General features: G+C 34.3%; 3 protein-coding genes across 4 annotated transcripts; all 3 read right to left on the bottom strand.

Annotated features, from left to right (window-relative positions):
* Positions 1-5230: 5230 nt before the first annotated feature.
* LOC132065124 (probable amidase At4g34880) lies at positions 5231-8754 on the bottom strand. The gene is made up of 7 exons (XM_059458376.1): positions 8613-8754; positions 7370-7712; positions 6980-7297; positions 6638-6852; positions 6298-6540; positions 5785-5983; positions 5231-5706 (listed from the first exon to the last, which is right to left on the bottom strand). The coding sequence occupies exons 2-7, from the start codon at positions 7586-7588 to the stop codon at positions 5353-5355; spliced, it is 1548 nt and encodes a 515-aa protein (XP_059314359.1). The 5' UTR covers positions 7589-7712; positions 8613-8754; the 3' UTR covers positions 5231-5352.
* On the bottom strand, positions 8221-12407 carry LOC132065125 (probable amidase At4g34880). Its single transcript, XM_059458377.1, has 5 exons — positions 11898-12407; positions 10307-10521; positions 9732-9971; positions 9424-9622; positions 8221-8886 (listed from the first exon to the last, which is right to left on the bottom strand). Exons 1-5 carry the CDS (start codon positions 12372-12374, stop codon positions 8533-8535), a joined length of 1485 nt encoding a protein of 494 aa, XP_059314360.1. The 5' UTR covers positions 12375-12407; the 3' UTR covers positions 8221-8532.
* A 2312-nt stretch (positions 12408-14719) lies between these two features.
* LOC132065123 (protodermal factor 1) lies at positions 14720-17751 on the bottom strand. 2 transcript variants are annotated; one of them, XM_059458375.1, is made up of 5 exons: positions 17500-17751; positions 16964-17097; positions 16572-16812; positions 16415-16535; positions 14720-15282 (listed from the first exon to the last, which is right to left on the bottom strand). In XM_059458375.1, exons 1-5 carry the CDS (start codon positions 17654-17656, stop codon positions 14931-14933), a joined length of 1005 nt encoding a protein of 334 aa, XP_059314358.1. In that variant the 5' UTR covers positions 17657-17751; the 3' UTR covers positions 14720-14930. The 2 variants fall into 2 exon arrangements, with proteins under 2 accessions (XP_059314358.1, XP_059314357.1); XM_059458374.1 differs by having other exon boundaries at positions 16415-16812; positions 17500-17749.
* Positions 17752-22508: the final 4757 nt, after the last annotated feature.

Here is a 22508-nt window from a genome sequence, read left to right as displayed (position 1 = left end):
GATTTTGTGGAATTCTGACAGAGAAAAGAAAACCAACAGACATTGAAAGAGTTAATCCCATTTTACTAAACATTTTCCTTTATTCAATATTTTTTTGTGAGAATCTTTATTTTTAAATAAAGATTATTTTTTCTTTTCTTTCTAGAATTAAAATACAAAAATATATACGTAACTTTTATTATTGCCCCATTCACCAATTTCATTGAAAATAGTGCATAACAGCTACTTGAAAAAATCAGTTAATAAATTTCAAGATATGTGAGTATTTTTTTTTTTTTTTTTTGGACAAGAGGGACAAGATGTTGTATCCTTGCAATTATTCATTTTGATATTTGTTGTGCCTCGGAAGAAATTGTTAATCTGATGCTTTTCATTTCTTTGGTAGCCAAGAACAGCCTTCAAGATGGTGCATCCTTGCAACTAGGGACACATATGGACCGAATTGGTTCGTGTTTTTTAAATATCAAACTAAATTAATTGTGTCGGGTTTTTAGATCTACAAACCAAACCAAATCAACAAAAGTCGAGTTTTTCAATTTCGGATTTCTCGATTTTCTTGGGTTTTCCCCTAGAAACTATTCATACAAAATATATAACTTTTACTTCAAATATTTTTTTAGTCCTGATGAGATACAACTATATAATTAAGGTGTTTCTTAGGAAAATAAAACAAAATGTGAGATGAATGATGACATTATAATAAAATATTCAACAAAAAAGATAATGCGCATAAAATAAATATTGCTAATTAATAGTAAGCCATAATGAAAATGGTCATAATTTAAAAATACCAAGTCATGCTAAAATTAGTACGGCTAATAAGTATTAATTACATGATGATGAAAGAAATTATTAAGTTTTGTATTTTCACTATCTAAACCAATGCAACACTAAAAAATAGATATCAAACGTTATTATCATTCCTCGTGTTAGAATTGAATTTCTTTTGTTAGCATTACTATTGATTTGCAATTTATTTGAGTTACTAACATTTATGTGCTATAAAACATATTAGATCATTCAAAATTCTAAGTTCAGGCTTGACATAATATGTCTAAAGATAAAACCTATGAAAAAACTTAAGAAATATTTATAAATTACATAACAAATATATTTTTAAGTATAATTATTTTTAAAAAAATTGTATATATGTAATGACGGGTTAGTTTGGTTCGGTTTGACTTTTTTAAGTTAAAACCAAACCAAACCAATTATGGTCAAGTTTTTTTTCTCAATACCAAACTACCAGTCGAATTTTTTTCTCGATTTGATTCAAATTACCGGTTTGATTCGATTTGTCGGTTTTCTTTGTACACCCTTACTTGCAACTTTCTAGTTTCTCCATCATGCTTGAAAAATAAAATAAAATAAGCTGAGGTTTTAACTTGTAGTGTGAATTCATATAGAAGCACCCTCCTTTTTTTCTTACTTATTTAGACTGTATAATAGTTAAGATCTTGACCCTCTTGTCCGTCCCCACCCCACCCCGCCCACCCCAACCCAAAAAAAAAAAAAAAAATTAACCCACATAGCTTGAAATTTATTAACTTATTTTTTCAAGAAGTTGTTATGCATTATTTTCAACGGAATAGGTGAATGAGACAATAATAAGAGTTATATATTTTTGTATTTTAATTCTAGAAAGAAAAAAAAAGATATTTATTTAAAAACAAATGATTCTCACCGAAAAATATTGAATAAGGGGTTTATCGTTCTCATTCAATATGTGAGGGGTATCCTTTCCCAACCCTTAAATGTTAAGGGGGTAAAGTGGGATTAACTCAAATATTTCATAAGACCTATATATAATATAAAGTTAGGCACAGATAAGGTGATTTAACACCTCTCTATAGCCTAAAAACACAATTTTTTTTTTTTTGGCATGTTTTCTATTTTTTGCTACATTAAAACAAAAAAAACTCTCACTCATTTAACTCTCTTAATAATTGTTTTAAATGGCTATGTTAATTAGATTACTCTTTCAGTTACATAACTCTTTGTATTCCAAGCATTGATAGAAAAGCACAAAAAAAAGAACGGCCGAAGGGACATGAATGGGCAGGCTAAATCCAACTACTATATATTTTATATGTTGATTTTCCTACCTGTAGTGCAGGTAACCAAATTCACCAGTGTGCAACGATTTTGTATGTAATAGTTTGCTAATTATATCTACCATTTTCTTATTTGCATAGTGTTATATTAATTTTTTTTTTTTTGATCAACTCTTTTCCCAAGGTCTAAAGTTTTCTTTCTTTAATTCTTTGTTACCACATAAGGGCAAAGAAACCCAATGGAAAAAGGTAATTCATACCATTTTTCTTTGAAAAAAAGAAGGGGGTCGATTTGGGCTCCTTCCCTTCCACTGCGTAGCCGCGTTAGCAGGTACTATGAGCCCTCTGTCTCACTCATCTAATCACCTCGCGTGGTTCACCAGTTCCACCGAAAACTCTCCTAATTTGAAGCGGAGCATAGTGCGCTTTAGGCGCTGAGTGAGAAAGGTCTCTTCTTTCCTTTCGGTTTATTCACTGATTTGAAACTTAGCACTTGTTTTCTTATTGATTCCCGAGGCGGTGGCATTCTTAAATGAAGTCTATTCGAACCGAATTAGCACTTCTCAGATCAGGCTAGGCCTCTCCAATTGAGCAGCGCGCCCGTAGTTCTGCTAAATATATCTGCCATTTTCTTATTTGCATATTGTTATAATAAGTTATATTAAAGTTTTTGTTGATCTACTCTTTCCCGGGGCTTAAAGTTGTTTTTCATTAATTCTTTATTACGACACAAAGGCAAAGAAACCTAATGGACAAAGGTAATTCGTATCATTCACGTCAAAAGGTAGGCTTTCAAGATTTGTGATTCATTTTCATGATGATTCCAATTACTATAGATTTTTGCAACATAATATGTAAGGATTTTAACAAACTTTACACTAGCATGCACGGAGTATTTAAAGAGAGGTTGCACCACAAAGTAATAGGCTTTTGGAAGTGCTAAGAATTTTCAGGAACGAAGGAAAAAGTATGATGAATTCAAAGAACAAGGGTCAAAACACTTGATACGGCACCTCTCAATAGCCAAGAAATGTACTTATCTTTTTTCTCCTTTGTTTTAGCCTTTCCTCTAATTTTTCTATTAAAAAATGATTGTGCCTATAAATTAAATGCAATCAAACCAACGAAGTAGCAGTAACTAAAGACCGATCTTTAAGACTTAACCTTTGCAATAAAGTCATCAAGCCACGGAGCAGCTGCCTTAATAAGCCATGTAGTAGCAACCTTAATGATAAGGCCAAACCCATCGACAAACACCTGTGGTCATCCACTTCTTTCACTTGAGCACCTAAAGTGGCCCTTGTTCCATTTAGACACTTCAAGTGGGCCATTTCTATTCCACTTAGACACTTTTTGCACCGTTATCGGAAGAAACCAACACGATCGTCTCCTATGTGGATTAAGTGGCCAATTAAATTATGCCGACTTATTTAAATTGTGCCAACTCAATTAAATTATACAACTCATTTTAATTGTAAATTCACTAATTTGTAAATTGCAGTTTTGACCATTAAAATTGGAGTTTTTGGGTTGGTTGGATGTGCAATGAGGTGGCGCCCCCCGTTGGTGTTAGTTTTGCTCCGATAATGGTGCAAAAAGTGTCTAAGTGGAATAGGAATGACTCACCTAAAGTGTCTAAATGGAACAGCGGTCGCTTGCAATGAAAAGTAACGACGATCACAAGTCTGTCGATGGGTTTGGCCTAATGATAATTACCTTGATGTGCATTACACTTGCATCTTTTAGAATATGCATGAAAATTATAAATTACATTATTAATAGCTAAAAAATTTAAGGAATACCTTCAAATATTTATGATTGTAAAATAGTTCGGTTAACTTCTCAAATAATAATAAAATAATACTAATAAGTAACAACTACTCTCTCTGTTTCGATTTATGTGAATCCATTTGACTGGGCACGACATTTAAGAAAGAGTGAAATTTTTTGAAACTTGTGGTTCAAAATAAGTCTTGAATATTTGTGTGGCTGTAAATCATTTCATAAAGTGAATTTGTTTTCAAATTAGGAAAGAGGTCATTCATTTTAGCACGGATTAAAAAAAAATAGGTTCACATAAATTGAAATAAGGGAGTATTATTTTGTAAATTTACTAATGATTGCAATTCCAGCGGGAAAGTACACTAATTGAGCATAAAGTCAAGTCAAGATTCTGCTGTTCTAGAACCTTAAGTCGTCGTGCATTGATTACCATCACAAAAAATAAGGCAAAAATATCTTTCTATTCTACTTTTCAAAGTTTTAACTATATATGAGTCAAGTCTCCATCCAGTGTACTAGTTAGGAGTAGGTGGGGAAAAAATAGTACGAGCAGGTGGGAGAAAAAATGCCGAGGAAATAGGTGAACAAAGGCTATTTCCGCAGACTCACGCAAGAGATATTTTTATGATTTTTTTCTTCTACTATCTAAATTGTAACCACTAAGATTTGATTCGTTATGTTCCGTCGAATTTTTATCTTATTCCTTGTTTTCTTTTTTGTAGTATTTCCTCGTCATTTTTCATTCTGTATTGATGATGGTGCTGAGCCTGATGTCTGGACTGAAAATATGACGAAGAAGAGTTGGTGAGTGTCGGTATTTAGTTCATCAATGTTACTTGCCCCATGAGGCCATATGACTCTATATGCTAAGCGTGTGTGGATGTCAACAAAGCATCCAAAATCAGCAGCCATTGAAATGACACAGCAAACCACGAGAATCACACGTAGTTGTGAAATTGACAAAATTTTCAGAGTTCCAAAAGTTAGGACGCAAGTACATAATTTAGTTGACCAATGTGCTTAGAAAATCTAAGCCCTTTTTGTCATTAGTTGAATTGGTCAAATGCTTCTATATTCTTCCAATCCGATTTTGAACCCTACACAAGTAAATGTAACATCGAGTTGGTAAAATTAAGCTACAACTTAACCTCAAATAAAATTGTATTTTCTTTCCTTGAAAGGTCCAAATTTACCTCTATATCATAAGAAATTACTTAATTTTATCCTTTGTTATCCTTTTGATTCAATTATACCATTTTCGTTGCATGTCATCTCATATTTTTTCTTTTCATTAATAAAGCTCCAGTGTGAAATGCGTGGACTCCACATGTCTAAATATTTATAGTGAAGGAAATTCATATTTACCCCTCAACTTTTAATTCTAATCTAACTAGTCACATTTAATAGTCCATACATTTATGCAAACCTCAGTTAGTCGGGACGGTTAATATCAAATTAGAAATACATAAAGCAAAAGAAAAGAAACATACGCACATATTTTTCTACTACTACCTTTTTAGGGCAAAAAAGTTGGAGGCTTTCTAACTAGGGTTGCTTGCTCAAAGCCATAGGCGATTTCAATTAATTTAGGCTCTGAGCCTTTCAACCCGCTAAAACATATGCCAATTGGCACCCCTTTGTCATATGCAGCAGGCATACTAATTGCTGGAAATCCACCAATTGCAAGAACAGCAGCAACACCAGGGCCACCAGTCACCAATGCATCCAACTTATACTTTTGCATCAACTTTTGAAATCCATCTCTTGTTAATCTTGATAAATCCCTCAAAGCTTTCAATTCTGTTTCCCCAATTCCATTTGTTGCTTCAGCAGCCAAAAATATATCTTGACCAAATTCCTCTAGCATCTCCTGAAATAGATCAAGATAAATTAGTTGCCAAGTTGATATCATTGAATCTTGTTGATTACTTGATCATGGATAACGTACCACTTCAGGATTTTTTTGATTGAACATTATTATATCTGCTAAAGATCGAACAGGGGAACCAATTAGCTCATTTAGATAATTATTTAAGGCTATCTTGAACTCAGCCAACACTGCTGATGCTTCACCACTCAGATTAAAGTCTAAAATTGTCTCAATGTTGGCTATGTTCGCATTATCTACCAACAGTGCACCTTGTCGCCTGCAAAAAAAGGAAAATGAATGATTTTTTTGTAAGTCGTGTAGCCTGGGCATGGAGTTCGTTTCACATATGATCACCAAACTCTATCCACTATAACAGTATAGTTACAAAAGTTATGTTTGGACACTTTAAAGTAGTTGAACTACGTGTATTTTATGAAAAAATTTCGCGTAGTTCAGTTACTTTGATACAACAAAATATAATCTTGTAACGTTGCTATTTTACTGAAAGTGATCATAAGTGAAATTACCAGCCTTTAAAGACAGGCTTCCTAGTTATGAGAGTAATGAAGTCTTCAGCAACAATTATGTTACCTGAGTTTTTGGATGTGTTTCTCAAAAACTTGAGCCAGGGCAGGATTATTAGTGAAATTGAAGAAGGGGTGCCTCACTATTCCAATTCTCTTGCCCTTAATTCCATCTACTTTCAAAAATCGAGTATAACCACCTGGAGGAATGAATTTAGCTGCTGCACCAGTTGCAGCTGCATCATTGTGGTCAAAGCCTACGATGGCATCAAGAACATGAACAGCATCCGCTACTGTTCTGCCAATTGGTCTATTCAACCAAAGCATAAGACAAGTTAGTATTATTGTATTGGTATGATTCAGAAGAAGTATCAAATCAGTGGATATAGATGTAGAATGTGTTCTACCCAATAGTGTCTTGTCTAGGAGAGATTGGGATGACCCCGGCTCGACTAGTGAGTCCAACGGTTGGTTTGATGCCTACAACTGCATTGGAGCTGGCCGGGCATAAGATGGAACCACGGGTCTCTGTCCCTATTGACACAGATACCATGTTTGCTGCCACTGATATTGCTGATCCACTACTCGAGCCACAAGGGTCCGCGGACAGAACATAAGGATTCTGTCATATTGACCAAACACAAACTCTTAGTATTATAATGCTAACAAAAAAAAAAAAGTTTGGTCAAATACAAATTGTTACTATTCGAAATTATTTTTTTAAACTACATTTGACATATATAACTCACTTTTCCTTGTCCACCTCTAGGGCTCCAGCCATTGGGCGCCTTTAGCGCCCGAGACTGAGCCCACTCACTGAGGCTAGCTTTCCCGAGTACAATTGCCCCTGCTTTTCTCAGCTTTGTCACTATACCTGCGTCACGGGGCACCACTGATCCCAGTAATGAAAAGGATCCAGCAGTAGTGTTAAGCTTATCTTTTGTTGCAATATTATCCTTAAGAAGTATTGGTACACCATGCAGCACGGATAAAGAACGATTTTTTCTGTTTGCCTCGTTCCTCTCTAGGTCAGCCTTGTCAGCTTCCAAGAGTGCATCGGGATTTATCTGTTAAAGACACAATTAAGTAAATAAAAGTATACTTTGATATGAGATGATCATACAATTCAACATAATTACCTCAATGACACTTTTAAGAACTGGATTAAGCCATGAAATTTCTCCAAAATAAAACTCCACGAGGTGTCTCGACGTGAGCTGGTTTTGGCTAAAAGCAAACTGAAGATCACTAATGCTAGCTTCCCTAATCGAGAATGCATGGCAAGTATCAATATGCGACCATCCAACAAGTGATAAGGCCGCAAGAGCAAGTATCACGAACAAGGAATAAACGTTCATGGTGCTAATGATGATGTGAATCCCCTAAAAAATGGATCTAATTGCACTTCACCCTCCAAATTATTTGATGATTCAATTTATCTTTCTTAAGTGAAAATAAGGGAATTGTCTTTTTTATTGATTCCTACGAAATGGTTAAAAAAGAATTGAGGTCAGGGATGAACCAAAAGAGAATCTTAATAGACGCTAATTGTTGGACAATTAGAGCATTGTCTATGCTAAAATTGAGAAACTGGCAGGGTAGAAATGGCAAATGATCACTAAAATCAGAAGATTCTTTGCATATTTGAGTCCATATGCTCTTTAAAATCATTATTTAGTGCCAAAAATTTACTTTTGGTCAAGGTATGTGTGTGTCTGCCGGCGGCATACGGCAACTGTCTGCTTCCTATATGGAGTTTTATGGAATTTTTCAATGTAAGGTATCTTCTAGATAGACTAATTGTATCTTGTGCCTTAATCTTTCTTGGATTATTCAACAAAAGGAAAATTCAGTTGTTGGCCATACAACCTGATTAAGCTAATTAATGAGACAACTTTATAAGCGCCGGCAACATCATATAGCTAGGCTGCTACTATTCTGAAACAGGCAATGGAATCTAGTCATAATAAAGAACGGGTAAAGAAGAAAGTAAAAGAAAAAAATCCTCAATTAGGTAAGTAGAGAGTAAACAATTTAGTTCGGGTTACAGTAAGTGAGAAACAATGTCTCTGAAATTGAAAAAACAATAAGGAAACAATGTGAGCTCAAATGGTCAAAGTTGAAGAAACTACTTTGACTACAACTTAGACATTGGGCAGTAAAACAAAAAAGCACTCTTTTATGTTAGTTCAACATTGCCAATGGCCTGGTAGTCATGGTACAATGAACCATTAGCTGCACACGCAAATTCGTTACTTTCCTCATTTCCAACTGTACTCTTATTTCTCAGGGCAAACCAATATTAAACTACAGAAGGAGGTCGTCGCACTTTGCTAGATTGTTCAAAGGCATAGGCAATTTCAATCAGCTTTGGTTCAGTACCCTTTAACCCTCCAAAACAGATCCCAAAGGGCATGCCATCACTTTCATAGCCGGCTGGAACAGTTACTGCTGGATAGCCACCAATAGCAAAAACAGGGGAGGCACGTGAACCAGGCGCGACCATTGCATCAAGTTCATGGTCCTTCATCATTTTCTCAAATCCATTTTGTGACAAGTTTTTCAACTTCTCTACTACCTCCTTTTCATGCTCCCCGTATCCATTTGTCTTCTCAGCTTCTATAAAAGTATGTTGGTCATACTCTGCAAGTTTCTCCTGTAGTAAAAAGTTCATTGGATTCTCGTGTTACTTCAAAGTATGTAAAGCACAAAAACAAATGACATAATTTATATTCCACTTCCATGTGACAGGGCAGGAGAAAAGCTATTGCCTTTTTATTTTTTGATAACCGTGGTGTCCGGGCCAGCTAGCTATTGCCTTGTTTTCCCAAAAAGCTCTCAAAGGAATCACTCGGGTTAGGGTCTGTACACAGAAACTTCACGACACATTTAGCCATTTCATTTATTAAATTGTCTTCACCGTGTTTGAAATTTGCTTCAGGTGGAGGGGCTAAATCACCCACTACTATGAACTGGAGTATATCTTAACACACTGCCACAAATTTGCCAACTTATAGGCCTTCCTCATATGGACAAAGAGTTTCCTAATAGTCAAAGAACCTAGGGTTGTAATGAGACAAGGTTAGAGACCGATACGAAGAGCTTCATTCAACTGTTCTTGTTTCTTGCTATAACTTCAAGTTAGTTTTACTTCACGCCTAAAGACCTTGTATAGCAAGGTGAAATTACGTACCAGCTCAGAGTTGCGCTCATTAAAAGAAATAATGTCGGCCAATGACCTGACAGGAGAAGTGATCAGCTCTTTCAGATAAGCATTGATCGAGCTCTTGAATTCAACCATCATCACCAACAGTTCACCGCTGTGACTTGAATCCATTATCTCTTCAATATGTGGTATGCTCAGGTTGTCCACCAGAGTTGCTCCTTGTTGTCTATAATTCCAACATAAGGTCCACCAAATAATTACAAACGAACTAAAAAGGTTTTCTGAAACCAGTTAAGAAATTTTTCAAAATTACTCGAGTTTACAAAGCTTTACACCTTAACAAATCCAGGTGATGCTCAAAAGATGATTTTTCAATTGCTTCATGGATCATCTCCACAAATGGATGTCTGACAATGCCTATTCGCTTTCCTTCCAGATTATCATCCTTGAGAAACTGTTTGTAGCCACCCTCAGGAATATATTTAGCTGCTTCCATGGTAACTTCATCTCTTGGATCCGATCCAACAATCACATCAAGCATGTAAACTGCATCGCTAACATTCCTGCATATAGGCCTGAATAGCAAGGAAATGTTCATGTTTTATGAAGGTGTTATTCCCATTGCCAAAATGTTTCCAGTCTGAGGGGTTTTGTTTCGAAGTATGGAGCATATTAGAGAACCAGTAGTGCCTGCTGGCAACTTTCAGGTCCAGTTTAGTGTGAGCAAATTAGTTATTGTAATTTTAGTTTGGAAAGAGAAGACACTTGAAAGCATCATTCTGCCAAACACACTTTAACTTATGTGATGATACTGTAACAGAACACTGATCAGAATTGGATAGTCAGTCTTCTACTTCTTGTGTTTATAGTAATAGACTTCATTCAAAACAAGAAAAGAAAATACACTTACCCAACAGTGTCCCAAAGGGGCGTCATTGGTATGATTCCTGCCCGACTTGTGAGCCCAATAGTAGGTTTCAGCCCAACAACTGAATTATGATCTGCTGGACAGATGATGGAGCAGTGAGTCTCAGTCCCTAGAGAAACAGCCGCCATATTTGCAGCCACAGAAATTGCACAGCCACTACTCGACCCACATGGGGATCCAGACGGACAATAAGGATTCTACACATTTTGGAAAGGTAAATGTAATACATTCTTTGGAGGAGCTAGTAGATGATTCTACTGTTAAAAATTGGACGTCTCAGTAAGCTCGTACATGATATATACTAGTCTTCCTAGCTCTAGAAGTATGATCTATTCAATTCAATACAAGATAAAAGTATTTGAAGCATTAAAGATAATCCAAACAAAGCTTTATCACATCAACTTTATGCTACACCATCATCCATATGCTGGTAATTTGCACAATCTACCACAAAATAGTCATCTGCTTTCAGATCTATAGCTTCTCTCTGTTCCCCTTTTTCAAATTATTTTTCATTTTTTGCTTTCTTGTTTGGTTATTTGCGAGGACTATGTGACACACACGACCTAAGAGTTTAAGTTTCATGCGTTGAATGCGAAAAAGATATTTACATAGTGAATCTCTATGATAAGCATTAATTGGTAACCAGCAGGTGAATCCTGGTTGCAAACATCAACATGTAGAATGGTGTTTAGAACTTGTTTGGCATCTATTTCATACTAGGGAAATTTGATTAATTAAGCTAATCCAGGGGCAAAAATCAAGTGATGGAACTAGAACTAGGCATGATCTCTCAGCTCACTTGGTAACCTGATAAAAATTGGTAACTAACCAGAAATAATAGGTCAAACCATACAACAACAACATACTCAGTGTAACCTAAATTGATATTTTTTACACAGTCAGTGTATATACTTAAATCCGTGACAAAAACCCTGCTTGCAAACACCAACATGCAAGGTAAAATGTAGAGCAGAATGGTGTTTAGAACACCATGCGGCATCTATTTCATACTAGGGAAAGCTGATAAATCAAGCTAATCCGGGACCAAAGATCAATTGAGGGAAGTAGAACTAGGCATGATCTCTCATAACCTGATAAAAGTTGGTAACTAACCAGATATAATAGGTCAAACTATACAACAACAACATACTCAGTGTAATCCCACAAGTGGAGTCTGGGGAGATTAGAGTGTACGCAGACCTTACCCCTACCTCGTAGAGGTAGAGAGGATGTACCGACAAGACCTCAGCTCAAGTGTAGCAAAGCAAAGTAGTTATGAAAGAGAAAAATGTCAGTAAAGAGAACATGACAACTGATAAGGAAAGTAGTACAGAGCATTAAGAAGAAGAATAGTAACCGATATCAAAAAGCAAGAAACTACGTGAAAAAGGCTACTATTACGACAAGACTACCACCAAGCCTAATCGCGTCAAATTATGCTGCTCGTGTAAATAATCTTTATACAAGTAGCCTATATAACTTAAATCCATATATCAATAGCCAATAGGTCAAAGAAGTTTCTCTTTGGACCTTATAGTCAAAAGAAAGATAACGCATAACAGTAACATACCACTCCTTGTCCAGATCGAGCACACCAGCCATTAGGAACTCCACTTAGCGAACGAAACTTATACCATTCACTCATACTTGCTTTCCCCAAAACAATAGCACCTGCTTTTCTCAACTTCTCCACAACTCCAGCATCTCGTGGCACTTCAGATCCCAACAAAGCATAAGAACCAGCAGTAGTATTCAACTTATCTTTTGTCCCAAACGTGTCCTTAACAAGTACAGGTATTCCATGTAAGTCCCCTAAAAAAATTCCATCTTTATTACTATTAGCTCTCTTTCGATCAGCCTCATCAGCTAACTCCTGAGCGTCAGGGTTAACTTCAATGATGCCGCGAAGCAGAGGATTAAGGGTTTCAATTTGGTGAAGGTAAAAGTCAACGAGATTTCTTGATGTGAGTTTGTTTGTAGCAAATGCTTGGTGGATTTCTTTAATGGTGGCTTCTTCAATCTTGAAAGCATTGGAGCCTAACTCCATCTTTTTCTGATTTTGAAAAATAAAAATTGGGAGTTTTGAGATGTATGATTTACTGAAGGATCATATGAAGTATGATGGACTGTTTTGTTTTCTACTTTTTTGTTTTCTTTTTTTTCCTGGGCAAAGGTTGACATGTGCATAATTTCGTGATTCGTATGAAACTGTTGCTTGAAGCCTCAGCATAGAGCGATAGACTTGGAGATGATTATTTTAAACTTAAATCCTTTTGAACTTACACGTGACGAGGTTTTGCAGATTCACCAATTTTCATGAACACTATCTTAGGGAAAAACTTAGCACTGGTGTATTGTTAACCAGATAATAAACTAAGGCTTAAAGTCCTATTTTTAATAAAGTAAAAATTTAAAACAAGTGGCAAAATTAACAACGTCACATCGCTTAAGCTGTTGCATCATTGGATCAATTTTCTTTGCTCATTCCTTTCTAGCATTCTGCCTATTCAAGCTTTGCAACATTCTTGGAACGGGTGGGGATTTCAAATTAAGCTTATTAGGAATGAAATTGGCTTCAAATAGGTGATTCCTTATTAACTTCATGCGTAAGTCTAAGAGCACCAGGCGTTCGCAAAGAGCGTATTCAAAATCATTGGGAGAAATCCAAAAAGAAAAAAACTACTCAACCGACTCATGGGAGAACTAGTAAGTATTATGTGTCTTCATTTGATAATATACTTTTGTAATAATCTAATTAGTTTTGTTTGATTATAGTGAAATCTCAAAAGTTGATGCACCGCCAATAAAAAGTTTGTTTGAGAACAATGTATACACTTCATCAAGCAACACTGCCTATATCAAAAGATTTACAAGTTAGTTTTCTTTTATTCTTTTTTATATAAATTTCTTATCTTAAACAATTGTTCTATATTATTAATTTGTCTTGGATTTGTCTTTTTTTAATTGCTTTTGACCTGGATTTGGATGACTCAAATGTCTCATTTTTAACCTTGTTACAAGGTGTTGAGAATAAACTCTCACAACGTTAGGGGTAATATAATTATGATTAATATATTTGAATATTTTTTTATTCGAATTATTTTTATTTGTGTAGCAATCATCTGCAAGTACATGGAAATCGGACGAAACTACAATTGAACTGTCATATCTTCACGGAGAATGATGTGATACTATGATTTTGTGGTATTTGGGCTGGAGAAGCTAGTCCTTTAATTTTTAGATAGTAGTATACTTACACACATTCGTAAAAGATCCTTAATTTCTTTTGTTGGATGGTAAATTTTTTTTAGAAAACTTTTGATTGGTTCGTTGGTTAAAGCAACCAATAACATAATCAAAATTGTATTCTTGATTTCTTTTTATTGCTTGTTGAATTTGTGATGAAGATGTACCTTAAGCTTTTTATTTGAAAAAATTCTCGACTAAAATAAATTATCCTTATATCTACTAGTTGAACACAAATTTTTCATTACCGAAATCTTCTTTGTTATTGCAAATTTCTGATTATTATATTTACGTAGAGTATTTGTCATCTATCACATCCATACTCTTAACTAAGCTATTTTGTGAGGAAACTAGTTGACACGCCTTGATTATTGTAGCTAAGGTTCTAATATGTGTAAATATTTAGATATTGTTTTGTATAAGATTCAAGGAAAGATGTTATCTCCTCAATTTAAGAATCATGTATGAAGAACAACAATATTTGTTTATGTATTGTGGGTGTACCATTGAAAATACATATAGTTATGACCTTTGAGATGTAGTTAATTGCTGGCACAAAAGTGTTTGATAAGTAAAAAAAAAGTACAGTCAATTACTTATTGTTAAGAAGATAAAAGAAATAGTGTGAGAATATTTTTATATTATTAATTAAGTTTATGTGCAAAAATTTTGTTAACTAGGGTTAAGTACTAATATTTATAGTTAAATAATGTGACAAGTGTCATTTATTTATTAGTTGGGTGTATACATCCGGTGCGGGTAAGTTTTTTCCCTATACTAAGGTTACTAGGTTAGCCGGTTTGTTCTTTTCTACCTAGTACTTGACGTAATGGAGGAGTTGTACAGATAGGAAAGCAATTCAAAGTTTCGAAAAAGACAAAAAAGGTCCCTTATTTTTGGGGATAGTTTCAAATTAGTCCTTAAAGTATGCTGTGAACAGTTTTGATTCTTTAAATTTGTCAAGTATGAGCATTTTTTATTTCCGTCAAATATTTTTTATTCAGTTTAAATACCCGCTTACAGGATATTGTAGAAGGATGTGTAATTTTAGATGGATTCTTTATTTTATTGACTGAACAAACAAACATCGATTTTGAAGTCAATTGTGAGTTTACGAGCTTGATGAATATAAAAAGCATCCCGAAGAAAAAAAATGACATCAATAATATTCAATATCAATATACTAAGACGTACAGAGCAAATTTAGAAAATAGTATACGCCGAGCGTCGTATTCTTATCCATACAATTGGGAGAGCAATAACGGGCAGTATTACAAAACAGAGTATTATTATAACATTATTAGCTCAACTATTATAACATTATTAGGGAAATTAATTAAACCAGCTGAAATAATAATCATTTGCAAGGATTGAACTTGCAAGTGAATCTGCCATTTCCAGAATTAGCCCTCAAGAAACTCAAAGCTGTGTGCATAACTTGTTGAGTGGATCCCATTAATGCCCAATTCATATGTTGAATGACACCCAATGGATGATATGGGAACTGTACACTGTTATAAGAATTCAAAAGTGCAGTTGTTCCTTCTCTGAGTAAAGTTGTATAAGGCTCTCCTCTGCCTTTCATTCCTTCCCATAATGTTATATCAGTGCCATATTTTCTAGCAGCAATTAGACCAAATACAACACCTACTTTTGAATCTGGATTTATTACTTTCCAATAGCATCTGTATTCTGGCATCATCCAGTTCCTGCAGCAAAAAAATAAAAAACATTTCTATATTTAAAAATAATCTAGTTTTAACATTGTCCTCAATCAAACGGTACTACATAAATTGGAACCACAGAAATGTCTAAGACTTATTGTGATATCATCCAAGTTCCTGGAAAACAAATGTTGTCATTAGGTTACAAATTTGTATCAACTACTTTCTCTGATCTCAACACGTAAACAATGTTCCTAGCTCTGTTTGACTAGGATCCACCGACATTGGGAATATTTATTTATTGTAACAGAAGTAGTTAAAGATGTGGACAAAATAATGGTTCATATGTACAAGATCAATGAAAACAGAGGTGTATGTAGCATTATAGTTATGGGTTCAATTGAACCCATAACTTTCGATGCAGAGCATAAATTAATGTGTAAAAATTTGGTAAAATTGCATTAATTAGCAGATATGACCCCATAACTTTAAAAATATAATGGGTTCAATGCTAATAATCTTAAAATTGAACCCCAAAAGATTTAAATCCTGGATCCGCCTCTGAATGAAAACAATTCCTTTTAAAGAAATCCAGCAAGTTGAGCCGAAAGGGTAGTTAAAGACAGTAGAATGAAGCAGATTAGTTGTGTATTTACTGGTAGAGTTTAACTTCTGTAAGCTCACGCCATAAATTTTTTTAGATATCAGTGTATTTAACATGTTGTAACATGTAATCATTTTTTCATGTTATTAGTTGAACTTTTTACACTATTATCATTTAGGTTACCTAAAGTTTAACCATAGCACATTGACTGCAGTTATCAACAAAAAAGGAAATTATTAGAGTAACAAAAATACATTGACGGTGAAAAGAATTTTGCCACTGTCATTCCATGTTAACATGTTGTAGAAGGTACTTTGTCTTTTTCTTTTTACGTTACAAATTCCACTCTCTATAGATGATTACCTGGAATTATCTTGTAGGTGACTTGATAGTTCAAAAATTTTGTGCACTGTCCATATATATAAATTAAACTCTAACTTAAATTTGATGACCTTATAGTGTAAAGTTTTTGGTATACTGTCGATACATAGAAGTCAGACACATATACTGCAAGGGTACTAACTGAATAAAGATTTTGTTATGCAAGTGCCAGTTTGACGATAAGAGACTTACTGGTGTGGGCAAGCTGAAGCTTCCAAATAGGGCACAGGTGGCATTGGTGGTAAAGGAGGCAATGGGGGTAAATGAGGCAATGGTGGTAAAGTAGGCATTGGGGGTAAATGAGGCAATGGTGGTAAAGTAGGCATTGGGGGTAAATGAGGCAATGGAGGAGTAGGTGGCAATGTTGGAACTGGAAGTGTTGATGGTGGTGTAGGTGGAGAAACAGGGTTGGGATGTGGTTGTGGATATGAAAATCTTGGACAAAAAGACATAGGATCTTCAGGCTGAGAAATCAAAGGATCAACAGTGTACATTTCCATATCAAACATCCTAAACATTAATCTTGGTGACCTCCCTTGTCCTCCACCTGTCCCACACCCTCTTGTCCCTTCTTCACTACTGTTTGTAACCTGTCCAAGAATAACAATAACAACAACAACGCGTCAATCTCAAACAATCTGAGGTCAATCATGTAAATCTTTAGTAATAGTGTCGCTTCATTGAAGCTGATCATCTCATGCTAACATAATACGGTACAAGAGAGAAGTTATTTATATTAACCTGTGCAACACAACCACCCAAATCTGGCGTTCCGTCGAACCTCATTGCAAAACTTCCTAGCCAATTTGTTGTTTCTTCTCCCCATGTTGTCATTTGCCCATTGTTGTCTGGGCATGCCATTGCCACTTTTGTTCCTGCACAAAATTTGGCACTCAGAAGCTTAATTAACAATGCTAATAAGAAGCATTGATTAGAGATTCTTTTCAAGTATAATCAAGGTTCAACACTAAAAAGGAACTTTGACACAATGGAAAAAGTCTTGGTCACAGATTCAAGTCATGGAAAGAACAATGTAAGGTAAAGCTATATACAATAAACCAATGTGGTTCAACCCTTCCTCGGACCCTATGTAAAGTGTAAGCTTTGTGCACCGTACTGCCCTTATAATATAGATTCAAGGCTAATTTTTTCTGCTATAATCCAAGAATATGAATAACCAGGACAAAGCATCGGATAAGAAATACCAAAAACTAAGTGGATTACTATGTCATATGGGAACTTAATCAAAGAAACTAAAAGAAAATAGGTTTAGTTACCATTTAGAGGATAATCAAAAAGAGATACTTGGCCATCTTTGCATTGGTCACAGAAGACAGTGCCAGAGACCATAGCATAACCATGAATTCCACGAATGGATGCAGCTGTTGCAACAACTACAAAAGCTGTAAAGTAAAGCTTTTGGGACCAATCCATGATGTTTCTTTGTAAATGATCAGGATGAGGGAAGAGAAAGAGACTTAAGTAGTAGTAAAGCCAGTGATGGGTTGGTTTTGAGTTCAATCTTGAATGGTGGTAGAAGAATTTATGAAGCTTTTTTTAACACTCAACTGTCTCCATTAATGAGCTTTTGAAAAAATTGGTTCTTGAAAAAAATTACTAGTATATTGGTACGGAGATTCATTTAAGACATGGTAAATATCATTATGATCTAGCTTTCTATTAGACAAACGAGAGCAATTTATTGCAATCACCAACCTCTCATTTGCCATACTGCTATACGCCTGTATCTTGGATTTATTACAAATGGTACATATAGAGCCATCGACATACTACTTGCAAAACTACTACTAATATTCTTTTAGAAACTTGGCTCATGATCCCTTAAATGTCCTTCAAATTCATGTACGCAAGTGTTTTAGGAACCATGAATATTATTGCTTCAATTAAGGTGTCAATTTTAAGGATTTTTAATAACCCGTCAAAATATTGTACAACAACTTTTCGATCATAGACCCACAATTTAACTTTCGATAATATACCCCAAATTATCATTTGAACGAATTTGTGAACATCTATTTTACAATTATTTCAGAAGAATAATTTTAGTTTTGGTGAAATATGGCGAGACGTGTTATGTTTCATTCCGTTAGATCACACATTTCCTATATTTGTCTGTTTATTGCCCCAAAGCACGTTCTCATGTTGCTTCATAAATGACTATTATCTCTGTATAACTTTGATTAAACAACAATAATTGATTGTCTGGTAGAACAAAGATGATATCAGACCTTACATGTAAATGAATAACTTGTCTGAGATCAAACATTTTGTAGATCTTTGCATTTTTATAAGCAACAAAATCTAGACATTATTTGTTAGAATAAATAAATTCATATTAATGTTTGAGTCCATTCCGATATCTCCGTGTGGAAGTGAATTATTTTCATCAATTACTGCTCGAGTTTAACTCTCTTGGCTGAGAGACTTACCAATTTTTAATGTGCCGACTTTTCTAGTGTTCTTAATTTCTATCTCTCTTTTCCCTTGCATACAATCCTGATGACATGTTTTAGGTGCGTTAATTAAGCTTATGGAAATTAATGTTGTAAACTGTAATCATCGATTGATTCATGGTATGCATCTGCAGTTATAATTTTCTGGTCATGCACATGGCAGTGAAGAAAGTAGTTGCGATGCAAAGAGAACGTGGCAAACCTGGAAACCAAGTTTGCAGGGGACTTATTACTTAGAATATAATCCAGCATTCAGATTTGAGTTAAATTTCTATACAGTGACGCTGTATTTTTTCTTTTTTACATAATCAGATAATTTATAAGGTAATTTCGGCTAGTAACCGGATGAAAACAGTAATATTAGCCTGCTATACGGGTTAGACTATATTGAGAATGACAAAAAAAAAAAAACCTGATTTATATAAAGTTATCTACAACAACATACCCAGTGAAATCACGATGTGTAATGCAGGGGAGGAGTAAAGTGTCTGTGACTTCTCTATCTCGGAAGATAGGGAGGCTGTTTCCGAATTTATATAAAGTTATCTGATTAAACAAATTGGGCCTTTATCCTCAAATCACGATAGTATTAAGTAAATATTTTTCAGTGTACCAAAGAGAAAAGTACAAGATTTTGGGGTACAGATAGAGTATTCGAATAAGACTCCCCCTACAGACTTTAATACATCACCTTGATTAAGCATTTTTTGCAAAAACCAATTAAGAGTCATATACTCATATGTCTCATGTGACAAGAGTTGCTACATAAGAAAATGAATAAATAATACAAATGGGAAAATGAAAAAATAATACAAATGGGAAACCATAAATGGTCGCAATTACAGCTATGACTGTCAAATTGACAAAACATAAAGTGTAAATATGCAATAAGAACAGACAACATCTTGTTGAGTACATGCAGTTTGCAGTTGAGCGTTCACAAACAGAGCAAAAAGCAGCTCCACTTTTGGGTTATAAAAGGGTTGGTTGATGTGAGTGTAGTAATTATGTTTCCATCAATATTAAATAGAATAGAAACAAACCGACTTTTTATTTCATAAATTCTTTTCTATAAGTTGGCTAAAATTTGACGGTGATGGATAACATATTAGATTGCCGTCCGAGTCGTGTGGAGCAATAGCATTCATGAATAATGAATAATACCATTAGCCAAACAAAAACATAATACTAGTACACAATGATGCGGTGTCGTACCATGAAAATTTTATTATGTTTGATAGTTAGAGGTATACTTACAGTAATGTACGAATCTATCTTTGCAAATATATAAAAATACAAAAAACAAATACTACAAAGTAAATAACTATGTTATTGTGATGAAACACTTCACCCTTGTGTTGCATGTTGAAGGTATAATTAAGTAAAAAAAATTATAATTTCTCAAACAGTTACTTTTAGATGAGATGGCCACACACTTTAAAATAATCAGGGTAGACCCGGAGTCATAGAGGTCATGAATTCAAGTCTCATCACCTTTTAGTTTTACAAAAAGAATTTTTATGTACTTCCCCTCATGAAGAAGAATCAAGGATACGGAGAAATTTTTGGTTACATAAAATCAATCTACATTTTATTTGAGCTATGTTTATGCAAATATATGAGCAACTTAAATAAATCATATACTTTCGTATTTTAGTTCTAGAAAAAAAAAATATTTATTAAAAAATAAAAAGCCTCAACATAAATATTGCATACGGGGTTACCGTTCTCATTCAAGATGTTGAGGGAATATTGGTTCCCAGCCCTTAAATATTGAGAAGGTAAAGTGGAAACTCTATATATAAATACTGCCTAGAAATTAAAAAAAAAAAAAAAGGACAAATCAATATACGAATCTCTCGCTATGCACGGGGTCCAGAGAAATGCCGAAGCACAAGGATCCGGAAAGACCCTTCTAGATGTGAGAAATAAAGAGAAAATAGATACAGTGCACCCTAACGTTTAGCCGGATTATTTATAACACACTTAACCTTTACTGGGGGGCCTATTACCCCCTGGTCATATTTTTTGTGTATTTTAGACACCATTATCACGTGATGTGGCATGGAACGTGAGAACACGACCGAGGAGCACTTGATAAGTATATTGAACTGACCTCAACCTCTAGTTTTTTGCCACGTGACGCAAATAACGGTAAAAAAGTAAATCCCTTTTCATTTATCCTTTTATTGACCCGATTTGGACACCATTTTTGCTTAGAACTTCAATCAAAACCTTCAAATTAGCTACTGGATTCAAGTGGTAAGCTAATCTTTATGTAAATGTTTTCTCCTCTTTTATTTATATCTTATATTTCATTGAAATTTCTGTCTAGGGTTCTTCATGAAAGAGGTGAAATCAGAGTTGAATAAGCTCTGTACTGATAATGAAGATCCAAAAATGAAGCTTAAGGTGTAATGCCATCACGGGGTATTACTGAAAATGCAGATTTCTTGGTCTCTTAACAATCCCGGAAGAAGATTTTGGTCGTGCCCATTCTATGGTGTACGAATTTTTTATTTTTTTATTTTTTATGTTTGGTTATTTTCAAAACGCATTACAGTGAATTTGATTGGTTGAACTTTTGTTTAGGCGAACAAATGTAATTTCTTTGAGTGGAGAGATGATCCTATTGATCAAAGATCTAAGTTCATTATTCACAAATTTGTGAAGAAAATGGAAGAACAAGTTGCTTTAAAGAAGAAAATGGAAGAAGAAGTTGCTTTGAAGAAGGAAATGGAAGAAGTTGCTTTTTGGCCTTTTATTAGGCGCGTGTGTCGCACTTAAGTGGAAAAAATTCGGGGTCACTTAGTAATCACCTGATAATAATGTCTAAAATACACAAAAAATATGATCGGGGGGTTAATACGCCCCCGTAAAATTTGAATGTGTTATACATAATCCGGCCAAATATTAGAATGCACTGTAGCTATTTTTCCGAAAAATAAATAACTAACTACTTAGCCGCATATTTTAGTTGAGGTCACTAGGGAGTCAATTTGAAAAACCCAAAACGTCTCAGGTTGCTGGGATTTCGAAAACTACCGATAATGCTAATAAATCAAACCTAACCAAGTTAACTATTTGATGATTTTATGATTTGACATTTTTTAAAATCTATTAGTGGGGTTCAACTTATTATCTGAAGATCACCAAATCACAGTACAAGCCGATCAAATTGCATGTTGGACAATAAAACAACATGGACGTCTCTTAGGATCATTTGTCTTGTTTTATAAGAAAGCAAAATTTACACAAATAGCTATCTTTTAATAGTGTCTAACTAATTATAGTTATAAGTTGAAGATTTACAATTCGTAGCTGTTTTTTGTTGTATTTCAGTTGTATCTCGCATTTTTTAAATACAGTGAAATACAGCGAAACACAGAGAAATACAAAATACGTTAGAGTAAATTTAAGCTCTATTTTTTTAACATATTTTTTTTAAAAAAAATCTGAAAGAAAAAATAGGTTATATTTTTTTAACATAATATTCTTTTCCTTTTTAAATAGTAAGTCAAATTAAATCATCATATTTACACAAATCACTGAAGAGTAAAATCAGGCCCTATTTATGGAACAGTTTTTTAAAAAACAAAATTATGGGATTCAATTTAAAATTTCCCATAAATCACGCATAAGGGTTGTTCTTCCATAAAAGCTTACGATTCTCTCTCAACTTTTATCACAATCAAAACTTTTTGAATTCAAAAACCACTAAAGATCTAAAAACTTCCAAATACAGAAAAATATACACTGAAATATAATGAAATATGGTTGATTGTTTAAGAAATATAAAGTTGTAGTATGCG

The sequence above is a fragment of the Lycium ferocissimum genome, chromosome 7 (assembly GCF_029784015.1).
Source record: "Lycium ferocissimum isolate CSIRO_LF1 chromosome 7, AGI_CSIRO_Lferr_CH_V1, whole genome shotgun sequence".
NCBI lineage: Eukaryota > Viridiplantae > Streptophyta > Magnoliopsida > Solanales > Solanaceae > Lycium > Lycium ferocissimum.
The sequence above is the reverse complement of the archived record's forward strand: the minus strand, read 5'-3'. Positions and strand labels throughout refer to the sequence as shown.